The 21,142-nt window shown below is 40.9% G+C and overlaps 1 protein-coding gene across 2 annotated transcripts in view; it reads right to left on the bottom strand.

Moving 5' to 3' along the window:
• MPHOSPH8 (M-phase phosphoprotein 8) overlaps nucleotides 1-21,142 on the bottom strand; it is a 58,760-nt gene that overhangs the window by 18,476 nt on the left and 19,142 nt on the right. For both annotated transcript variants that reach the window (XM_016190747.2, XM_016190748.2), the window contains 5 exons: nucleotides 12,710-13,555; nucleotides 9,669-9,768; nucleotides 4,953-5,213; nucleotides 1,404-1,529; nucleotides 176-264 (listed from right to left, as the gene is read on the bottom strand). In XM_016190747.2, coding sequence (XP_016046233.1) covers nucleotides 176-264; nucleotides 1,404-1,529; nucleotides 4,953-5,213; nucleotides 9,669-9,768; nucleotides 12,710-13,555 — 1,422 coding nt within the window. The remainder of the gene's footprint in view (nucleotides 1-175; nucleotides 265-1,403; nucleotides 1,530-4,952; nucleotides 5,214-9,668; nucleotides 9,769-12,709; nucleotides 13,556-21,142) is intronic.

The following is a 21,142-nucleotide window of genomic DNA, read 5'->3' on the forward strand; positions in this document are numbered from 1 at the left end:
TTGAGCATGATAATATGTGTGCTTTACTAGGTGTATTACCACCTGTCCCCCTTCCTATAATGTCAATTTTATAAATGAATGTGTATTAATTTTGTAATTTAAAAAAGGAGGGGGGTGACAACTGACTTCTCTTCAAAGAGCTACTTTAATTTGTCATTTTTCAAAGGCCTATTACCTCTTGGTCCAGGTTGTAGTCTTCATTTGAATTAAGTGCAACCTTCACAGTAATATAATCTCCATTTTTTACTGCATCCCTTAATGTCTCTAAAGTAAAAGAAAAGGCAGCTTTAATTTTTTTCTTATCTTTTTAAAAATTATTATTTTTATTAATTGAATAGAGAAGGGGAAGATAGAGGGAGAGAGACAGAGAAACCTGCAGCACTGCTTCACCACTTGGGAAGCCTCCCCCCTACAGGTGGGGACCAGGGCTTGACCCCTCACCCTTGTGAATTATATTAACATGTGCACTCAACCAGGTGAGCTACCACTCAGCCCCAGTTTAATTTATAATTTTGTTTCATGTGAATTGGTGGAGATGGTGTAGTATTTATGCAAAAGACTTTCATGCCTGAGACTTTTTTTTTTTTAATTGCTTTCATTTTACCAGAGCACTGCTCAGCTCTGTCTGATGGAGGTGCAAGGGATTGAACCTGGGACCTCAGAGCCTCAGGCATGAAAGCCTCTTTGCATAACCATTATGCTATCTACCCCAGCTTATGCTTGAGACTCTTAAATCAAAGGTTCAATCTCCCACAACATAAGACACAGCTATGCTGTGTTAGGCATGCAAGTACTGTACTTTTTTTTTCTTTATTGGAGGGACTAATGGTTTATAGTTGACAGTAGAATGCAATAGTTTGTACATGTATAACATTTCTCAGTTTTCCACATAACAATTCAACCCCCACTATGTCCTCCTCTGCCATAATATCCCCCCTCACCACAGTCTTACTTTGGTACCAGCAAGCCCTGTACTTTAGCCAGCTAAGCTGCTTTTCCTGTCACAGGTTTAATACATTTCTTTCTCTTTTTAAAAAAATATTTTTAGGGGGTCAGGGGTGGCGCAGTGGTTTAAGCACATGTGGCACAAAGTGCAAGGACCGGTGTAAGGATCCTGGTTTGAGCTTCACAGGCGGTGAAGCAGGTCTGCAGGTGTCTATCTTTCTCTCCCCCTCTTCTCTCCATTTCTCTCTGTCCTATCCAACAACGAACAACATCAACAATGGCAATAATAATAACCACAACGAGGCTACAACAACAAGGGCAACAAAAAGGGGGAAAAAATGGCCTCCAGGAGCGGTGGATTCATGGTGCAGGCACTGAGCCCAGCAATAACCCTGGAGGAAAAAAAAATTTTTTTTTAGATTCATGAAGAGGGTGTATATAGGGTCCAAACTACTCACTACTTGGAATTGCATCAGCTACGGTAATATTTTCATCTTCCCCATCAAGATGTTTTTGAAAGTCTTCTAATTTCATCCACTCCAATTGCAAGTCCATTCCCAAACTCAGAATCTGTTGCTTGCCATCTGGAAAATAAATGCATGTCATTAAGGCACTTTTCTGAAGTACCATAAACTGGAATGCTGTTTTTATTTAATTAGTGTTGTTTTTAGCACAAGATCTATGCATTTCTTAATATGTGTCTTCATATGACTGAGTATATGATTAATTTTCTGATTTTTCCTTGGAAATACAAACTACACACATCTGGCTGTCACAGTGCTCAAAAGGCATAAGATAAACAGGCACCTATAAAAATCTTTTAAAGTTCAAGACTAAGTACCTAAAGGATGGCAGTCTCAGTAAGGTGGACAATGACTTCTCCATGCCCATTCCTCTTGGATATGCTTTGCTTTCAGTCATCTACACCCTCCTCCTCCTCCTTCTCCTCCCACACAGTTAAGAGTAGACACCATGCAGGTCAGGCCCAGCACACCCCCACCCCCCACACTGACATGCCAGCCCCAGGTACTTGTTTCCAATCCATGGCTATAAATAAGCGATCCTCACGACTCCTCACACAACTAAAGCATTTTACTTACTAGATTACTGGTTTATTGTAAAAGGATGTAACTCAGGAGCAGCAGGGTGGAAAGTGGGGACTCCAGGTACCCCACTCTCCCAATCTCCGCTTGTTTGCCAATCCAGAAACTCTTCTACTCCTTTGAGGTTTCTAAGGAGGCTTCTTTACAGAGGCACAAAGGACTAAATCAACCTCCAGCCCAACCCCCAACCCCTCCCTAAAGGGTGGGAGGGAGGTGGGACCCTCCAATCAAGCCTAAGGGCTTTCTAGATCATTTCCAAACATAACAAAAGATGCCTAATGGCTCTCAAAAGTTTGGAAATTCCAAGGGCTTTGGGAATTCAATGCCAGAAAAGAGGATGGGGTAGGGGGTAGATAGCATAATGGTTATACAAAGAGACTCTCATGCCTGAGGCTTGAAAATCCCAGGTTCAATTCCCCACACCACCATAAGCCAGAGTTGAGCAGCGCTCTGATAAAAAAATAAATACATAAATAAGTAACAATAAAATAAAACTAAAAAAGAGGATGAAGATCATATAGGGGGTGGGTGTAGATATGGCTATGCAAAGAGACTCTTATGCTTGAGGCTTCAAAGTCTCAGGTCCAATCCCCAGCACCACAAGTCAGAGCTAGATCAAGTTTTTCTCTGGTTAAAGCAAAATATAACATTAAAAAAAAAAGAAAGAAAAAAAAATCTTAAGTTTTTGCATGTTTTCAGCATTTATTCCCCCCTCCTTTGTTTTTTTGTTTGTGGCTAACTGCTAACTTTTCCTCAATCATCTGCTTATCTTTCAGAGTAACAAAATTTTTTAAATTTCATTTTTATTTCAATAGCATGTGGAATCTATGCTCTAAATAGAACTTTTCTTTGATCATTTCATTTGATGTTTTCAGCTTTATAAAAATTGATGCCTTTGAGGGTCGGGCAGTAGTGCAGTGGGTTGTGAACGCACATGGCACGAAGTGCAAGGACTGGTGTAAGGTTCCCGGTTTGAGCCCCTGGCTCTCCACCTGCAAGGGGAGTCGCTTCACAGGCCGTGAAGCAAGTCTGCAGGTGTCTGTCTTTCTCTCCTCCTCCTCTCTCAATTTCTCTCAATTTCCTCTTCCCCTCCTCTCTCAACTTCTCCCTGTCCCAGCCAACATCAGCAGCAATGGCATCAATAACAATAACGACAATAACAAGAGCAACAAAAATTGGGAAAATGGCCTCTAGGAGCAGTGGATTTGTGGTGCAGGCACCAAGACCCAGCGATAACCCTGGAAGCAAAATCATTATCATCATCTAAAAATAAATAGGGAGTTGGGCGGTAGTGCAGCGGGTTAAGCACAGTTGGCGCAAAGCACAAGGACCGGCGTAAGGATGCCGGTTTGAGCCCCCAACTACCCACCTGCAGGAAAGACAATTCACAAGTAGTGAAGTAGGTCTACAGTAAGTACCCCCCCCTTCCCCTCCTGTCTCTATTTCTCTCTGTCCTATCCAACAACGATGACATAAACAACAATAATAACAATAAAACAAGGGCAACAAAAGGGAATATTTTTAAAAAATGGACACACAGACCAGTGTGCCATATAATCTGAGATATCTGAGAATTTTTTTGTTTTTTTAAAGACTTTACTTATTTATTAATGAGAAAGATAGGAGGAGAAAGAACCAGACATCACTCTGGTACATGTGTTGCCGGGAAAACTCAGAAACTCATGCTTGAGAGTCCAATGCTTTATCCACTGTGCCACTTCCCAGATCACTAGAATTTCTTTAGCAGTTCCTCAAGATTTATTAAAATTATAAAAGGCTTTTTTAAAAATTTGCTCGACCATCTATAAGTTCAGATTGGTTTATGGTGCTGCTAGGGAATGAACTGGGATGCTTTGGTGCCTCAGAATCAGTGAATGACATTTTACAAAAACACTATACTATCTCTCCTCAGTCATCAAACTATCTTATTGGGTTTGTTCTGTCCAGGCTATAACTAAGTAAATAGACACTCATTTTTTTTTTTACTCCTAATAAAGAAATGAAAAAGTGAATATTCATTTTCCAGTAGCCCAAACCTACTAAACTCTTTCACAAGTGGTCCTATGCTTCTCAGCCAATTTCAATATGCCAAGATAGTGTTTACAATATGACTTTATTAAGAAAAAGTTATTTAATCACAAGTTAGAAGAGGAGAACCCAATTGTGTTTATCTTTTTAATTTTTTTTTTTCAAAACAACCTCCACCCCCCACTAAGTCCTCTGTCATCCTTTTTCAGATAATTGTTATTTATTTGTTTCTTTACCAGAGCACTACTCAGTTCTGGTTTATGGTGGTGTAGGGGATTGAACCTGGTGTTTTGGAGCCTCAGGCATGAGAGTCTCTTTGCATAACCATTATGCTATCTACTTCCACCCGAATCTAACTGTGTTTATATATGACAATTTTCTGGAAGGAATGAGTAATTAGTCTGTTCACAAGAGGAAGTAAAGGAGAAAGCCAGAAATCTTCATGACTTCTAAATGTGCTAATCATATCATAAAATCTCTGAAGATGGGCAGTGGTAGATAGCATAATGGTTATATAAACAGACTCTCATGCATGAGGCTCCAAAGTCCCAGGTTCAGTACCTCCCCCACTACCATAAACCAGAGCTGAGCAGAACCTTGGTAAAAAAAAAATAAAAAACAAAAATCTCTGAAAATTTTTGATGAATTTGGAAATCACAGAATGACCTATTTTATTGAATCTCTTTACTCAGGAAAGTCAAACAAAATCTACTTCAGCATTTCCTGATCTTGTAGAATCAGGAAATGCTTGTTTAAATTGTTACAAATATATAAATATTATTTTAAATAATTCTTATCAGAACTTTACTGGAAGAGAAGGATAAGGGAAATTTTGCCACTATTCTAAGAATACAAAATGATGACAAACACACTCACCAGAATGTTCATCTGCTTGGCACATATTATCAAGAGTCTCTTGCTCTCCTTCTGTAGCTATGTATGTCCATGTATCTGTTTCATCTCTTACACTTTTCTTTTCTTTAAATAACTGCTTGTTTTCCTTGGTTTTGTGATCTTCAGTGACTACTTTATAATCCAGCAGGGTTTCTTCTCTTTTTCGATTATTCTCAGCAAAGTCATTTTTATCTTCGGTATCTAATTTAAATACATCAAATGCATTTCTGAATTCCTTTAATGCTACTGAAAAGAAGTAAGTATGAATCACAAATTTTGTTATCAAGAAGAGAAAAATCTAGGCTAACAGAGAACAAGAACTAGAACGTGATACCTCCGCACATTTGAGCCAAAAATCAAACTCAGGATCTCATGCTTTTACAAAAAGGCTTGAGCCACTGAGCTACCTCCCAGGTAGATTTTCTTAGTTTTTACTAATTTCTGCCTAGGCCATAAAGCACAGTAAGATTTATTATGAAAGCTATGAAGTTATTTCAATTATCTTTATTCTTTCTTCTTTTTAGTAGTTTTTAAAATAGTTTATTTGTTCATGAAGAAGACAGGCAGAGAATAAGAATCAGACATCACTCTGGTACATGTGCTGCCAGGGATTGAACCTGGGACCTCATGCTTGAAAATCCAGTGCTTTATCTACTGTGCCACCTCTGAGACTGAGATATACTTTTTCTCTTCTCCTCTTTTCTTCGCTTCCCATCCCTCCCCTCTCCTTCCTTTCTTTCACCAGAGAACAGCTCAACTCTGTGTTGGGAATTTGGAGCCTCAGGCATGAAAGACTTTTTTGCATAACCATTATGCTATCTCCTCCACCCTCAACTGGTCTTTCTACTAGCTGAAGATGTTTATAAAGAGTAAATCTTTCAGAATGAATGACTTTTAATTTGCAGTTCTGAACTCTTCCGTATTTCGACAAAGGCCTACTGAGGACAAAGACCCTCAGCATAATTAATGTCACTGAGGCCAACAAGTCTATCTTGTCTTAACTTTGTACAAAAAATAATTCCTGTGGTAGCACACCTGGTTGAGTTCACATGTTACAATGCGCAAGGATCCAGGTTCGAGCCCCCGGTTCCCATCTGCAAGGGGAAAGCTTTGCAAGTGGTAAAACAGTGCTGCAGGTATCTCTCTTTCTCTCTCCTCTATCTCCCTCTTCCCACTCAATTTCTAGCTGTCTCTATCCAATAAAATAAATAAAGATGAAAAAATAATAATTCCTTGTGTCAAGTGGGGGAAATGAAGTGGGGCACGGCACTAACTCTGTCTGCCTAGTAAAAATGCCCATAAAAACTCACTCATGGGGCTGGGTGGTGGTGTACCTGGTTAAGTGCACACATCACACTGTGCAAGGGTATAGTGAACATGTAACCATAGTAACCATAGTGCACCTACATAGTGTGGTAAGACAAAAACATATTTAAGTCGGATAAGAAATACTATGATGTCAACCCAAACCTGATTGGCCAATAGTGATATAACCTTAAAACCAGAGGATAGTTAGTATAGAGGCTCACAAACCAGATGAATGAAGCGCCATCACCGCCGGGATGCTGCCGGTGGTGCTAAAAGAATTAAGCACACACGGCTAGGCTAAGTAACTGCTTCCCTAGCTTCCAGAGACCCTCGTTCATGAATTAAGCACACACGGCTAGGCTAAGTAGCTGCTTCCCCAGCTTCCAGAGACCCTCGTTCATCTGGTCGTGCCAGCGGACCAAAGGACATCAGTTCGGCCACACAGCGACACGTCATGAACCTTACCTGCGAATGGCTACTGATTAAGGAGAGGTATCGGGTTGACTGTGTGTTGTGTGAATTGTGTGACTCTTCAATAGCATCTAAGTAAGTAAAGAATTATTGCTTAACCCCGGGCATGCTCTCCGAGTGAGTCCTTACTCTTATACCTTTCTCGAGATAAAGGGCCTGGGTTCAAGCCCTGTCCCTACTTTAGGGAGAAAACTTTACAAGCAGTGAAACAGGTCTGCAGTTGTCTCTCTGTCTTTCTCCCTTCCTATCTCCTTCCCTCTAAAATTCTCTCAGGGAGCCAGTTGTTGGCGCACCTGGTGGAATGCACACATTATAGTGCACAAGGACCTCAGTTCAAGCCCCTGGTCCCCACCTACAGGGTGGGGGGGGGAGCTTCAGGAATGGTGAAGCAGATCTATAGGTTTCTGTCTCTTCCTCTCCCTTCCCCCTAAATTTCTCTCTGTCTGTATCTAATAATAAATACAAAAATAAAAACAACTATTTTGGGGCCAGGTGGTGGTGCACCTAGTTGAGTGCACATGCTAAAATACAATGCACAAGGACTCAGGTTCAAGCCCCTGATCCCCACCTGGACGGGGAAAGCTTCAGAAGTGGTGAAGCAGTGCTACAGGTATCTCTATCTTTATCCCTCTCTATCTCCCCAGTCTCCTCTCAATTTCTCTCTGACTTTATTCAAATAAATAAAATAAAACAAAATTAACAAAAGAATACAGTAGCTTTAAAAAAAATTCTCTGCCCCATCAAATAAAATAAATTTAAAAAAGTAAAAATAAAATAAAACTAACTCAACTTTTAATGAAAGAAGATAGGTTGGCAAAGCACTGAAATAGGCATAACTCCCCCAAAATAGAAAAGAACAAACTATGAACTAGAAATACACACTGGGGTTTATTCTATAATGATGATTTACAAAGCAGTAGTTGCAGTATTGGCATGTGTTAGGGATTTTCAATTATAGTTTATCTTGATTATTCAAGATCTATACTCAATGATATACTTAGATGAATTACCTAGAGCTAAAGATAGTACATAAAATAATTTGTCTCATTTAGCATTAATTACATGTGGCAAGTGTTCAAGTCCCTAGTCACCATCTACAAGGGGGAAGCTTCAGGAGTGGTAAAGCAGTACTTTAGGCGCCTCTTTCAGTCTCCCTATCTCTTCTTTCTTAGTTTCTGTCTTATATTAAAAAAAAAAAAATAGGGGGCCAGGTAGTAGCGCAGCGGGTTAAGCACACTTGGTGCGAAGTGCAAGGGCTGGCTTAAGAATCCCAGTTCGAGCCCCGGGCTCCCCACCTACAGGGCAGTTGCTTCACAGGCGATGAAGCAGGTCTGCAGGTGTCTTTCTCTCCCCCTCTGTCTTCCCCTCCTCTCTCCATTTCTCTCTGTCCTATCCAACAACAAAGACATCAATAACAATAATAATAACTATAACAACAATAAAAAACAAGGGCAACTAAAGGGAAAATAAATAAATATTAAAAAAAAAAAAAACACCACTCCCCCCAAAAAAAAATTAACTATAAGAGATGTATTTAACTCATTTCTTATCTCTGTAATTCTACTTATTTATTGGAGGGGGTAATAGTTTACAATAAATACAGTTGTTGATACCTGTGTAAAATTTCTGTTTTCTGCAAAACACTCTCACCCCCATCCTAGGTCCTCCTCCACCCTCATGCACTAGGCCATTAATGCCCCCCATACCCCTAGAGTTCTTTACTTTGGTGCAATATACCATTATCCCGGAGCCGGGTGATGGCACACTTGGTAACACATGTTACAGTGCACAAGGACCCAGGCTCGTGACCCTGTCCCTACTTGCAGGGGAAAAGATTTGGCAGTGGTGAAGCAGTACAGCAGGTGTCTCTCTACCACCTCCTTCCTTCTTGATTTCTGGCTGTCTCTATTCAGTAAGTAAGTGAGTAAATAAATAAATAAATAAATAAATAAATTTAAAAAGTAATACACCATTATCTCTGTGATTTATTTATTTATTATTATTATTATTTTTATCAGAGCACTGCTTAGCTCTGGCTTATGGTGGTACAGGGGATTGAACCTGGGACTCTGGAGCCTTAGGCATGACAGCCTCTTTGCATAAGCATTATGCTATCTACCCTCCACCCTATTTCTGTGATTCTAAATACTCCCCATTGTCATGCTCAAAGGAAAAGGAAAAAGGTGAAGAGAGGATAAAATCAGTTACAAAAGCAACTGTGAAGTAACAGTGAGGGGAAATCCTGTAGCTGAAGCTATCAGAAAACTGGATCTGGTGGCCCAGGAGGTGGCACAGTGATAAAGCTTTGGACTCTCGAGCATGAGGTCCTGAGCTCGATCCCCAGCAGCACATGTGCCAGAGTGATGTTTGGTTCTTTCTTTTTTCTCCTATCTTCTCATTAATAAATAAATAAAAAGTCTTTAAAAAAAAAACAAAACTGGATATGGTGGTCCGGGAGGTGGCGCAATGATAAAGCTTTGGACTCTCAAGCATGAAGTCCTGAGTTTGATGCCCGGCAGCACATGTGCCAGAGTGATGTCTGGTTCTTTCTCTCTCCTCCTACCTTTCTCATTAATAAATAAATAAAATCTTAAAAAAAAAAAACAAAAACTGGATCTGTATGCTTCAAACTCCAGATTCCATCCTGGGTGCTACAAGTGCCAAAGTAGAGCTCTGTGCCCTCTCTGTGTGTCTCTTTCTCTCCCCCTTTATGAAATACATAAATCTGTTTGTTTTTTTAAAAAAAAAAAAAAAAAACCCAAACCTTATTAAACAATAAACAAAGCACACAAGGTTGTAAACTTTGTGGAGTGGAAGACACTGAGGTTGTGTGACACTGTAAGGCAGAAACTCTTATCTTCACCTAGAGTCTCTGTTTAAAGATGGCAATAACAGTGAAATGTTAGGGTTCACACTCACTCTTCAATCCTTTTGGCTCTTTTCGTCCTTTTTCTTCCTTGTCCAAATCATTTCTTTTCTGAGATTTTTCTTTTGGCTCTGATTTTTTGGTCTCTTTCTCCTAAAAAAAAAGATGCACATCAGACCCAAAATAAGAAGATACAGAAGTAACACTATAACCTGGACTCTGGAAAACAGGCTCTGGAGGCTACACTGCCACCGTGCACTGTGTCACAAATGCTGATTATAAACCGTTTCACATCTGCTTCCTCAAGACTCTCCACCCCTCAATCAGAACACATAAAACAGCACCAATCTCTTCACTCTCCTTTAAGAATTTACTTATTATGTGGTCCAGGAGGTGGTACAGTGGATAAAGTATTGGACTCTCAAGCGTGAGGTCCCTGGCAGCACATGTACCTGAGTGATGTCTGGTTCTTTCTCTCTCTCCTCCTATCATTCTCATGAATAAATACAATCTTAAGAAAAAATGACTTGTTAACAATAAAGAAAAAATTTTAAAAATTCAAATACTAACCAGACATGATTTATATTTTTTTTCCTCCACATTCTCCTTCTGATTATTTTAATTTGGTTGTTTAAAATTTATTTTCCTGATGAGCTAGCTCACCAGCTAGAGAGCATATTCCGCCACTCATGAAGACCTGGGTTTGAGCCCCTGAGTACCACACAGGAGCACATTAAGAGCACCTGAAAGGGAGAAGCTTCACAAGTGGTAGAGCAGTGCTGTGTGTATGTGCGCACGCCCTCTCTCTCTCTCTCTCTCCTTTCCTACCTAAACGAGAGAGAAAAGAGTTTGCCAGAAGTGGAATTGCGCAGCCCCAAAGTTCAGTGATAATCCTGGTAACAAAACAAAATTAATGAGTAAATAAAACTTATAAAGATGGGGCCAGATGGTGGTGGTGCACATGACTAAGCCCCTCGTCCCCACTTGAAGGGGGAAAACTTCATGAGTGGTGAAGTAGGGCTACAGATGTCTAGCTCCCCCTTTCTTCTCAATTTCTGTCTCTGTCCAATAATAAATAAACATTAAAAAAAACTCATACAGATGTATTTCTCTAAGATTATATTAATAGGTATGTAGTTTTCTTTTATTATTTTTAAACTTTTATTTATTTATTGCCTCCAGGGTTATTGCTGCCTGCTAAGAATCCACTATTCCTGGTAGTCATTTTTTCCCATTTTTAATTGGATAGGACAGAAAGAAATTGAGAAGGGAGGAGGAGATAGAGAAAGAGAAAGAAAGAGAGACACCTGAAGACCTGCTTCACCACCTTCTCACCCCTGCAGGTGAGAAGCCAGAGGCTCAAACCGGGATCCTTCCATGGGTCCTTGCGCTTTGTACTATGTGCGCTTAACCAGATGCGCCCCTGCCTGGCCCCCAGTACGTAGTTTTCTTTATTGTCACTTTCTTCAAACTTCAAATTCTGTATTACATTATTTTAATGTGTTTAATAATATATTAATATTTTAATGTAGTTAACCTTTTCATATATAACAGTCATCAAGTTAATACAACATTTTTGTGACTGTTTCCTTCCCTGCTAGGGAGTACTTTCCCTGAGTAATTTTGTTGATAAATCCTGAAGATAAATCCATAAAAATGGGAGTGGAGTAAGCAATTTCCTTTTTTATAGTCCTTGATATCTTTATGTATGAATAATTTCCTAACATGAAAAGTATTATTTTGTAAAACTACATAGAATAATCTTATTATAATTGCTTGAACTATTAAATATACTATGTAAGAATTAAGAGGAGATGGACCAGAGATAAAGCACAGTTTCCATGTACAAGGCCCTTGGCTCAATCCCTGGCACCACATGGGAGCACTATGACAACACCAGGGATGGTGAAGCTGTGCCGTCTCCCTCTCTCAATGTCTTCAAAATACCAAGGGTTAAAACTGGGCCAACAGGAGTAGGGCGGTAATGTGGCAGGCTAAGTGCAGGTGGCGCAAAGCGCTAGGATCCCGGTTCAAGCCTCCGGCTCCCCACCTGCAGCGGAGTCACTTTACAAGTGGTGAAACAGGTCTGCAAGTGTCTTTCTCTCCCCTTCTCTGTCTTCCTCTCCTCTCTCCATTCCTCTCTGTTCTATCCAACAACAACATCAATAATAACTACAACAATAAAACAAGAGCAATAAAAGGGAATAAATAAATATTAAAAAAAAACAAACTGGGCCTTGCAAGGCAGCTCAGCTCAGGTATGGAATGCATTCAAGGGCCTAGGGCTGCTCCCAACACCACACATAAATGAATGGATGAATACTTAAGGCCTAAACCGCTAATGTAGTCTGATAGCATTTTAATAAAACACAGTATACCATTAAAACAATAGAAAAACATCAATAGCATGTGAAAAACTAATATAAACTGATCAAGTGAGCGGCTATAAACTAATATAAACTGAAGTGATCAAGTGGTGCACCTGGTTAAGCTCATGCATCACAGTGCACAAGAACCCAGGTTCAAGCCCCTGGTCCCTACCTGCATGAGTGGTGAAGCAGGGCTGCAGGTGTCTTTCTGTCTCTATCTCCCTTTCCCCTCTCAATTTCTGTCTCTATCCAATAATAAATAAATAAATAGATTTAAAGATAAATAAAGTGATAAGCTTTACTTCAGGCAACCTAGAGATATCAGAAGACACATTAACTTTTTTCACAATTAGATTTCAATTTTTAAAATATATAGTTGAAAAGAAGTCTGACTATTAAAAAGAAGCTGAAAAGTTCTAAAAGTTAGATGGTCTTTAGCATTTATAACTAATAACTAAGCCATTATAATTGTCTGCTACTAGTCACAGTATTTAAGTAACTCCTTAACAATAGAAAACCTTTTTTTTCCCCATAACTTGTCTCCTGAGCCCCAGAAAATCCATTCCTAAGAGTCTTAACCTTTTTACTATTTCCTTTTTACTATCTGTGAATGAATGAAGCTTCTTCACCAAAGAGTACCTGTTGGTTGATACTGAACAGTTGAATATCCTTTACGATTGCACCTACTGTCCTCCAACCAAACCCTCTGAACCCCTGGTACTCACCTCTCCAGTGGATTCCGCAGGCCTGAGGCCTCTTTCTTCCCCGGCCAATCTTGAACTTTTCTGTGTTTGGACAAATGCAGGGCTCAACTTATCTGACTCTGGGGCTCCTTTGCCTCTGTCTTGGTTCTTCTGTTTCCTGTGTATACTTTTCTTCTCTGAGAAGAGGCACCTGTTTTCTGGCTTACTGTTCTCTCTCAGCTCCTCCATCTTCCTGGGCTTCTTCTTCTTCCTCTTGTTTTTGATGTCGGCGTCCTCATCAGCACTCCCAGAGCCATCCAGTTGTTCATCAGCCCCAGTGTCTGGCACTGTGTCTGGCCAGGCTTTATCCTTCACACCTTTACTCTTCTGTCTCTCTTCCTGATGGTCAGAAAATAAGTCCTCACCATCCTCTTCTTGAAAAGATGACTCGGTAAATACACTTGATTCGGATTCCAACTGAGAGTCTGCACATTTCTCTTTTTTTGTCTTTTTGTTTTCTTTAGCGTCTTCTCTTATTTTAGCCTTTAAATCTCGTAGTTCAATCCTCTTCAGTTTCTTTAATTCCTTAGTTTCTTTCATATCATCCTTTCTGGGCTTTTTTGACTCCTTCAATTCTTCTTTGGCTTCCAAGATTCTTTTCTTTGTCCTTAAATCACAAACTAAGCTTTCAGAGCCTTCCAACTCTGGTTTGGACTTCTCTTTCAGCTTCCCAGTCTTTGCCTTTTTCTTCTTCAGCTCATCTGGACTCTTCTCTTCTCTACTCCTTAATTTTTTCTTTTTCTTCTTTGGAGAAGTATCTTCTTTTGCTTCACTTTGCTGATCACTGTCAGAGTTTGCTTCAAATATGTCATTATTTAAAGATAGTCTCTATAAAATATAAAGAATATTTAAGTACTTTTCTAACAGCAATTTACAAGGTAATGAAAAGTGCAACTCATGAAATCTGATACAAACTTGTTTTTTTTCAAGCAGGTTTCTCAGCTTTTTAAAAATGACTTACCTAGGGGCTGGGCAGTGGCTCACTCAGTTGAGTGTACACATTATCATGCACAAGGACCTGATTTCAAGTCCCTGTTCCCTACTTGCAGGGGGAAGCTTCACAATTGGCTGGGGCTGGGTGGCGATGCACCTGGTTGGGCGCACATTATAATGTGCAAGGGCCTGGGTTGGATCCCCTGGTCCTCACCTACAGGGGGAAGCTTCACAAGTGGTGAGGCAGTGTTATAGGTGTCTCTCTGTATCTCTCCTTCTCTATCTCCCCCACCCTCTCAATTTCTGGCTGTCTCTATCCAATAAATAAAAGATTTTTAAAAAGAAGTGGTGAAGTAGGTCTGCAGGCATCTATCTCTCTTCTCTATTTCTACCTGCCCTCTCAATTTCTTTCTGATTTATCAAAGAAAAAAAAAAAGGCTCCTGGGAGCCCCAGTGATAACCCTGGTGGCAATAAAAATAAAAATAAACTACTTACCTAAATTGAAAGTATGTTTTAAAAAAAGGTCTTGGTGATGAGTATCAACAATAACACAAATAAACACACACAGAAGGATAGAACATTGGTGGTGCTTAAGGTACCTAAGACAGAAGTAGACAGTAACTATCCTATGGAGGATTAGCTATGACCTGAATTTAAATTTTCCAGTAAGACCAAGGAAGCAATTTGTATATACTTTTCTTGATTGCCTTCCCTAACCCAAAGCTACCAATCTAAAGATCTTTTTTTAAAGACTTTTGATCACAAAGTACCCTTCAATTTACCATTACATTTCAGTTATCTGAGGACTGAGGAAGACTGCACACCAGACTAACAGACTTTCAAATATAATCCAAAATCCTAAGAGGGGGAAAAAAAAAAAAGAAAACAAGGCATTTGTATAGATACAAAAACATCATATAAAGGGACCAGGCGGTGGCGCAGTGAGTAGAGTGCTGAACTTGGAAGCATTAGGTGCCAAGTTAGATCCCTGACATCCCACGTGCCAGAGTGATGCTAGTCCTTGTGTAAATAAACAGAATCTTGAGAGGAAAAAAAAAGTTCAGATAGTGTTGTTTCTTTCTTGACCAAAAATCCCAGATATTTTCTGATGAAATTCATTGAACTATTTTGTTGTAACATTTGTTTTCTGGAGGAGAGCCAGCCTCCCATACCACTATCTAGATTTACAGGGAATCAGGCTTTACACACTGTCTACAATGTATAGAGATGAGAAAGTATCATAAAACCTCTTATTTAAATATTAAGAAAGGCACTGTGCATAAGTATTTTTTCTTTTTTAAAATATTATTTATTTACTACTGGATAGAGACAAGGAGAAATTGAGAGAGGAGAGGGAGAGAGATAAACACTCATAGTACTGCTTCACCACTCTCAAACTTTTCCCCTTCCAGGTGGGGACCAGGGGCTTGAACTTGGGTCCTTGTGCACTATAATGTATGTGTTTAACCAGGTGCACCACCACCTGGTCCCTTTCTTTTTTTTCTTGCCACTAGGATTTCAGTGGTGCTTTGTGACTGTATGCTTCTATAACTCTGTCAGAACTACCTTTTCTTTCTCCAGATAGAGTGTAAAAGGGAGACAGACAAAAAGAAGAGACACTACAACACTGCTTCACCACTCTCCCCTCTGCATGATGCTCTTATGTGGTGGCCAGGGGCTTGAACCCAGGACCTTAAGTATGTATGTGCTTTACCAGGTGAGCCCTCTCCTGGCCCACACAAAGTACTGTCACTCCCTCCCATATTCATCTTCTCAGTGACCTGAGGGTGAGAAAAAGAAAAGACAAGTGTACTTTATTATTATTATTACCTTTATTTATTGGCTAGAGACAGCCAGAAATCGAGAGGGAAAGGGGAGAGAGGGTGACAAGAGACACCTGTAGCACTGCTTCTTCACTTGTGAAGCTTTCCCCCTGCAGATGGGAACCAGGAGCTTGAACCCAGGTTCTTCCACATTGTAGCATGTGCATTCAACCAGGTGGCCCACCAGCCAGTCCCAAGACAAGTTTACTTTAAAAAGTGTGTCCTACAATGCCTAAGAAAGTAATCTCACTGAATTGCTTAACTAGAAGACAAAAAAAACTCAGACAGGGGGCTGGGCATTAGTGCAGGGGGTACATGGAGTGAAGCACAAGTACTGGCATAAGGATCCCGGCTTGAGCTCCTGGCTCCCCACCTGCAGGGGGGAAGGTGTCGCTTCACAAGCGGTGAAGCAGGTCTGCAGGTGTCTTCCCCTCTTCTCTTGATTTCTCTCTGTACTATCCAACAATGGCAGCAATGACAACGATAACAACAAGGGCAACAAAAATGAGAATAAATGGCTTCCAGGAGCAGTGGATTCATAGTGCAGGCACGGAGCCCCGGCGATAATCCTGGAGGCAAAAAACAAAACAAACAAACAAACAAACAAAATTCATTGGCAACAAAATGAGGTGGCAAAATACACGTAGGAGCCCAAAACACAGCATAGTGGGGATGAACCACCGAAAGCTGTGAGGAAGAAGCAGAAGATGGCAGCAGGAAGAAACACTAGGACACCGAGAGTCAACTGACAAAGAGAAGTCATGCACTGGGGTGGTGGGTACATGTTGTGAGAGGTGCACCGCAAGCTCTGCTAACTCATTTTTTTAGACAGAGAAGCAGAATGAAAGAGATCACAACACTGGAGCTTCCTTCAATGTGGTGGGTTCTGGGCTCCAGCATGGGTTACACACATGGCAAAACTTGCACTGTCCATATAAGCTATTTCACTGACCACCAACTCCCGGCCCCCCCCCCCCAGTTAGTTCTTTGTTAAGTTCTTTGTAAAGTTCTTTGTTAATATGGAGGGAGAAATAGAGAGGGAGGGTGGGGGGGGGGTGGAGGAAGAAAGGGAGGGGGGGTAGACAGCATAATGGTTATGTAAATAGAGTCCTAGGTTCAATCTCCTATAGCACCATAAACCAGAGCTGAACAGTGAGCTGGTTAAAAAAGAAAAAAGAAAGAAAGAAAGAAGAGAGAGAGAGAGAGAGAGAGAGAGGGACACAGCACAGTATCTGGCATATTTGATGCCAGTGATCCAATCTGGGACCTCCTGCTTGTAAATGTACTGCTCAAGCCACACTGCACCACCTCCTGGGCCCGTTCTCACGAGGAACCAGTGAAGAGTCGATGCTATGAAAATTAGATTTCAAATGTAGAACAGGGAAAACAGAAACAAAGAAAAGAGAAAATTCGGGGAGGAGGTGCAGGCGGTAATGCACCAGGTTAAGCACACATAGTAAGAAGGACTATTGCACCAAAGTAAAAGACTCTGGGGTGGAGTGGAGAAGGGGGGGGGAAGGGAAGGGCTCAGGTCCTGAAACATGATGGCATAGGAGGACCTAAGTGGGAGTTGTATTGTTACGTGGAAATGTTATGCATGTACAAACTATTGTATTTTACTGTTGACTGTAAACCATTAATCCCCCAATAAAGAAATTGAAAAAATAAAAAAGCATAAGGACTTGCGGCAAGAAATGCCGGTTCAAACCCATTTCCCACCTGCAATTCACTAGTGGTGAAGCAGGTCTGCAGGTGTCTTTTTCTCCCCCTCTCAATTTCTCTGTCCTTTAAAAAAAAGAGAAAAAAAAAAGACAGGTGTCGCAAAGCGCAATGACTGGCATAAGGATCCCAGTTTGAGGCCCCGCTCCCCACCTGCAGGGGAGTCGCTTCACAAGCGGTGAAGCAGGTCTGCAGGTGTCTATCTTTCTCTCCCCTTCTCTGTCTTCCCCTCCTCTCTCCATTTCTCTCTGTCCTATCCAACAGCGACATCAGTAACAACAACAATAATAACTACAACAATAAAAAAACAAGGGCAGCAAAAGGGAACAAATTAAAAAAAAAAAAAGGAAATAATGGCCTCCAGGACAATGGATTCATAGTGCCATCACTGAGCCCCAGCAACAACCTTGGAGGCAAAAAAAAAAGAAAAGAAAAAAGAAAATTCAGAGGTAAACAGGGGTGGAGATAGTGCAGTAGGACCAGAAAAAAAATAAATCTCATTAAGCATAAAACCAGATTATTGAACCTTTCTTTTTCTTTTTACCTTCAGGGTTATTGCTGGGACTTGGTGTTGGCACTGCGAATCCACTGCTTCTCAGGTCACCTTTTCCATTTCATTAAATAGGACAGAGACAGACTGAAGCGGGAGAGGGAGATAGAGAGGGGAGAAGAAAGATACCTGCAGACCTGCTTCACTGCTTGTGAAGTGTCCCCCCTTCAGGTAAGGAGTGGGAGCTTGAACCCAGATTCTTAAGCAAGTCCTTGCTCTTCGTAGTATGTGTGCTTAAACCATGCACCACCGCCCCAGCCCCCTATTGAACCTTACCTAAAAATAATAAAGAAGAGGTTACTCTCAGACCTCAAGCAAAAAATTGTCCTATTCCCCTCTGCTATCAGGAAAAGCAATTTCACATACAAATAAGCCACAGAAAATTATTAGAATGGAGTTTCTTACCAGTTATCTCAAGAGATGAGACTAAGGAACCATCCTAAAAATAGTAAAAGTATTCCAGAAAGACATGCCCACAGAATAGCAGAGAACACCAAACAAAACTTTGAGGTGTCAGATGAAAAAGAAAGGCACTCAAATTGGTCTTTAGAGAATGTCTTAAGTCAGAAGACAATGGAATAACATGTTAAGCTTAAAAAACAAAACCAAACCTGTGAAACAAAGAATTTAAACCCAGGCAAACTGGCAGCCAATAAACTGTTAAGAAGTATGAGAACGCTGGGAATTTGCTCAGGAGCCGCCCTCCCACTAGAGGTTCTGCAGCTCAAGTGTGCAACAGAATAGGCTCCCAAAGCTCAGCACTGGGCCCACTCAACAGCACATGTGCTCAGATTGTACCTCTAAGACCTTATATGAGGACATGCTACACTGATAATCACTGTCATAAAGAATGGTGCTGGATAACTAGAAAAGACCTGACAAAGTTCAATGCAAAGACAACCTAGTATATATGTATTTCCAGAATTGAGGCCAAATGATGTTTAGAAGGGACTATGTACAACTAGTCCTCAATTAGGGACTTATTTGTCTACCACTAGGAGGTGTAACCAGATCTCTGAGGAGTTGGTACTGTGGCAAGAACTTGGCTCACGGAAAATGGCAGTGCAAGGGCTCAGCCTGAAGCATGTCACCTTGCATTCCCTCTGCTTCAGTCTTGTTCCTACAGTTGGTGGACACTAATATTTTTCATCTGTATGCTTGTACTTTATTATGCAGCCCTAGTATAATTTATTCCACTTTTAGTGTACAGTATACTGTAAGTGAATATTTAAATATATATTACATTAAAAATGTTATAAATGATGCAAATGCTTAAGCTATTTAAAGATGGATGACATCCTACCAGTATAGTATATTATGCCTGAGATACCAGTTAAGCGGCAGCTTGTGGGAAAACATGTAGGCAAGATACCTTGGCATGCCAGGCTTGTGTTTGCACGGACTTGTACAACCCATGGTCCGATTACTCTACACAACCAGCAAAGGTCTGTAACTCCTCAAACACTGAAAGATGTCAGGATGCCAAAGCTCCAAGCCACAGCTAATTTGATACCTGATGTGATGGAGGGGGTATGTGAAATGTTGACCACTGCAGCAATCAACCTGCTGAGCTTCCATTAGGATTGCTAGTTAGGCGAGACCTTACAATAAAGAATGTTAGTTAGAGAAGATTTTAGGGCTTGCTTCCCCTTATCAGTGGTACAGCCCTTTGTAAATGTCCCTGTTCCACTTGTTCCCCTCAACAAATTGTTCTGCTCTTAGCTGAAATAAGTTGTTTTGGAATTCCTTTGAATATCTTCAAACTAATAAAAGGCAAGCAACCCAATGGCTGGCGGTTGACCATTTATAATCCTCCTCTAGGAGTATAAATTGGTACAAGTTCTTCTGGGCTTTCTAAGACCAGGCTCGAGTCCTTAAGTTATCAATTATTTCTGCACTGGAAAATGATATTAGCAATTCTTTTACTGACAAATTTCATGGATCCACAGTACGTAGTGACTAAATTTTTGGACAGTGGTGATAAAATACTGCAAGTTTAATATGCTTGCTAACTCCTTTTCCTAGATGTGACTTGGGAGTAAATGCACAGTACTTCAAAGCAGCAGTGGGATAGAGAATCCAGCAGGTCCTCCGGTAATGGCTTTTTGTTAACACTGACAAGGAAAGAAAAATCAGTTCCTGGTCAGGGTCAATGTCTGTGGAATTGGCACATTTTCCAATGTGGGTTTTCTCCAAGTTCTCCCGGCCTCCCTCCACACTGAGAAGCTGCACATGTTGTACGGGAGTTCACAGGCTTGTCTCACCTGGCCTGTGAGTGGGTGTATTTGCTTCTCTGTGATGGCTGAGCAGCTTGTCCAGTACCAGGGTCCGCCTTGCACCCCAAACTTGTGGAAAGGCTCCAGTCAATTCTTGACCTTGGACTGGAACAGTGAGTTGGATAATGAATCATTGTTTCATATTAGAAATGTTTATGTCTCTATTTAAAAGTTCAGGATTATGTGTGTGTGTTCAAAATTATGCTATGGGAAAATTTTGACTGGCCTGTGGTGAAACTGGTTTCATTCTATTTTATTTTGCTTAAAGTCAACTGAAAAGTGGTCTGGGAGGTGGCGCAGTGGATAAAGCATTGGATTCTTAACCATGAGGTCCTGAGTTCGACCCCCAGCAGCACATGTACCAGAGTGATGTCTGGTTCTTTCTCTCCTCCTATCTTTCTCATGAATAAAATAAAATAAAAATAAATTCTTAAAAAAAAAAAGTCAACTGAAGACACAAACAACTGTGGAGACTTATAGATAAAAAACAAACCTGTTTATGAAATTGATAATCACTGCTGAGATAGAAAAAGAAGGAATAATTCAATTACTTTGAGAATACTCCCTCTGGAGGGGGCTGGGTGGTGGAGCACCAGGTTAAGCGCACATACTATGAAGTGTAAGGACCCGAGAAAGGATACTGGTTCAAGTCCCTGACTCCCCACCTGCAGGGGAGGGCATTTTACATGAGGTAAAGCAGGTCTGCAGGTATATATCTTTCTCCCTCTCTCTATTCCCCATCTCTTTCAATTTCTCTCTGTTCTAGCCAATTAAAATGGGGGAATAGGGGGCCGGGCAGTAGTGCAGAGGGTTAAGCGCACAAGGTGCAAAGCACAAGGACCTGCATAAGGATCCCTGTTCAAGCCCCTGGCTCCCCACCTGTAGGGGTGGTGGGGGTCGCTTCACGGGAGGTGAAGCAGGTCTGCAGGTGTCTGTCTTTCTCTCCCCCTCTCTTGATTTCTCTCTGTTCTATCCAACAACAGCAAGAACAACAATAATAATAATGACAACAACAAGGGCAACAAAAATGGGAAAAATGGCCTCTAGGAGCAGTGGATTCGTAGCGCAGGCACCGAGCCCCAGCAATGACCCCGGAGGTAGGGGAAAAAAAAA

Source organism: Erinaceus europaeus, chromosome 7 (assembly GCF_950295315.1).
Source record: "Erinaceus europaeus chromosome 7, mEriEur2.1, whole genome shotgun sequence".
Taxonomy (NCBI): Eukaryota; Metazoa; Chordata; class Mammalia; order Eulipotyphla; family Erinaceidae; genus Erinaceus; species Erinaceus europaeus.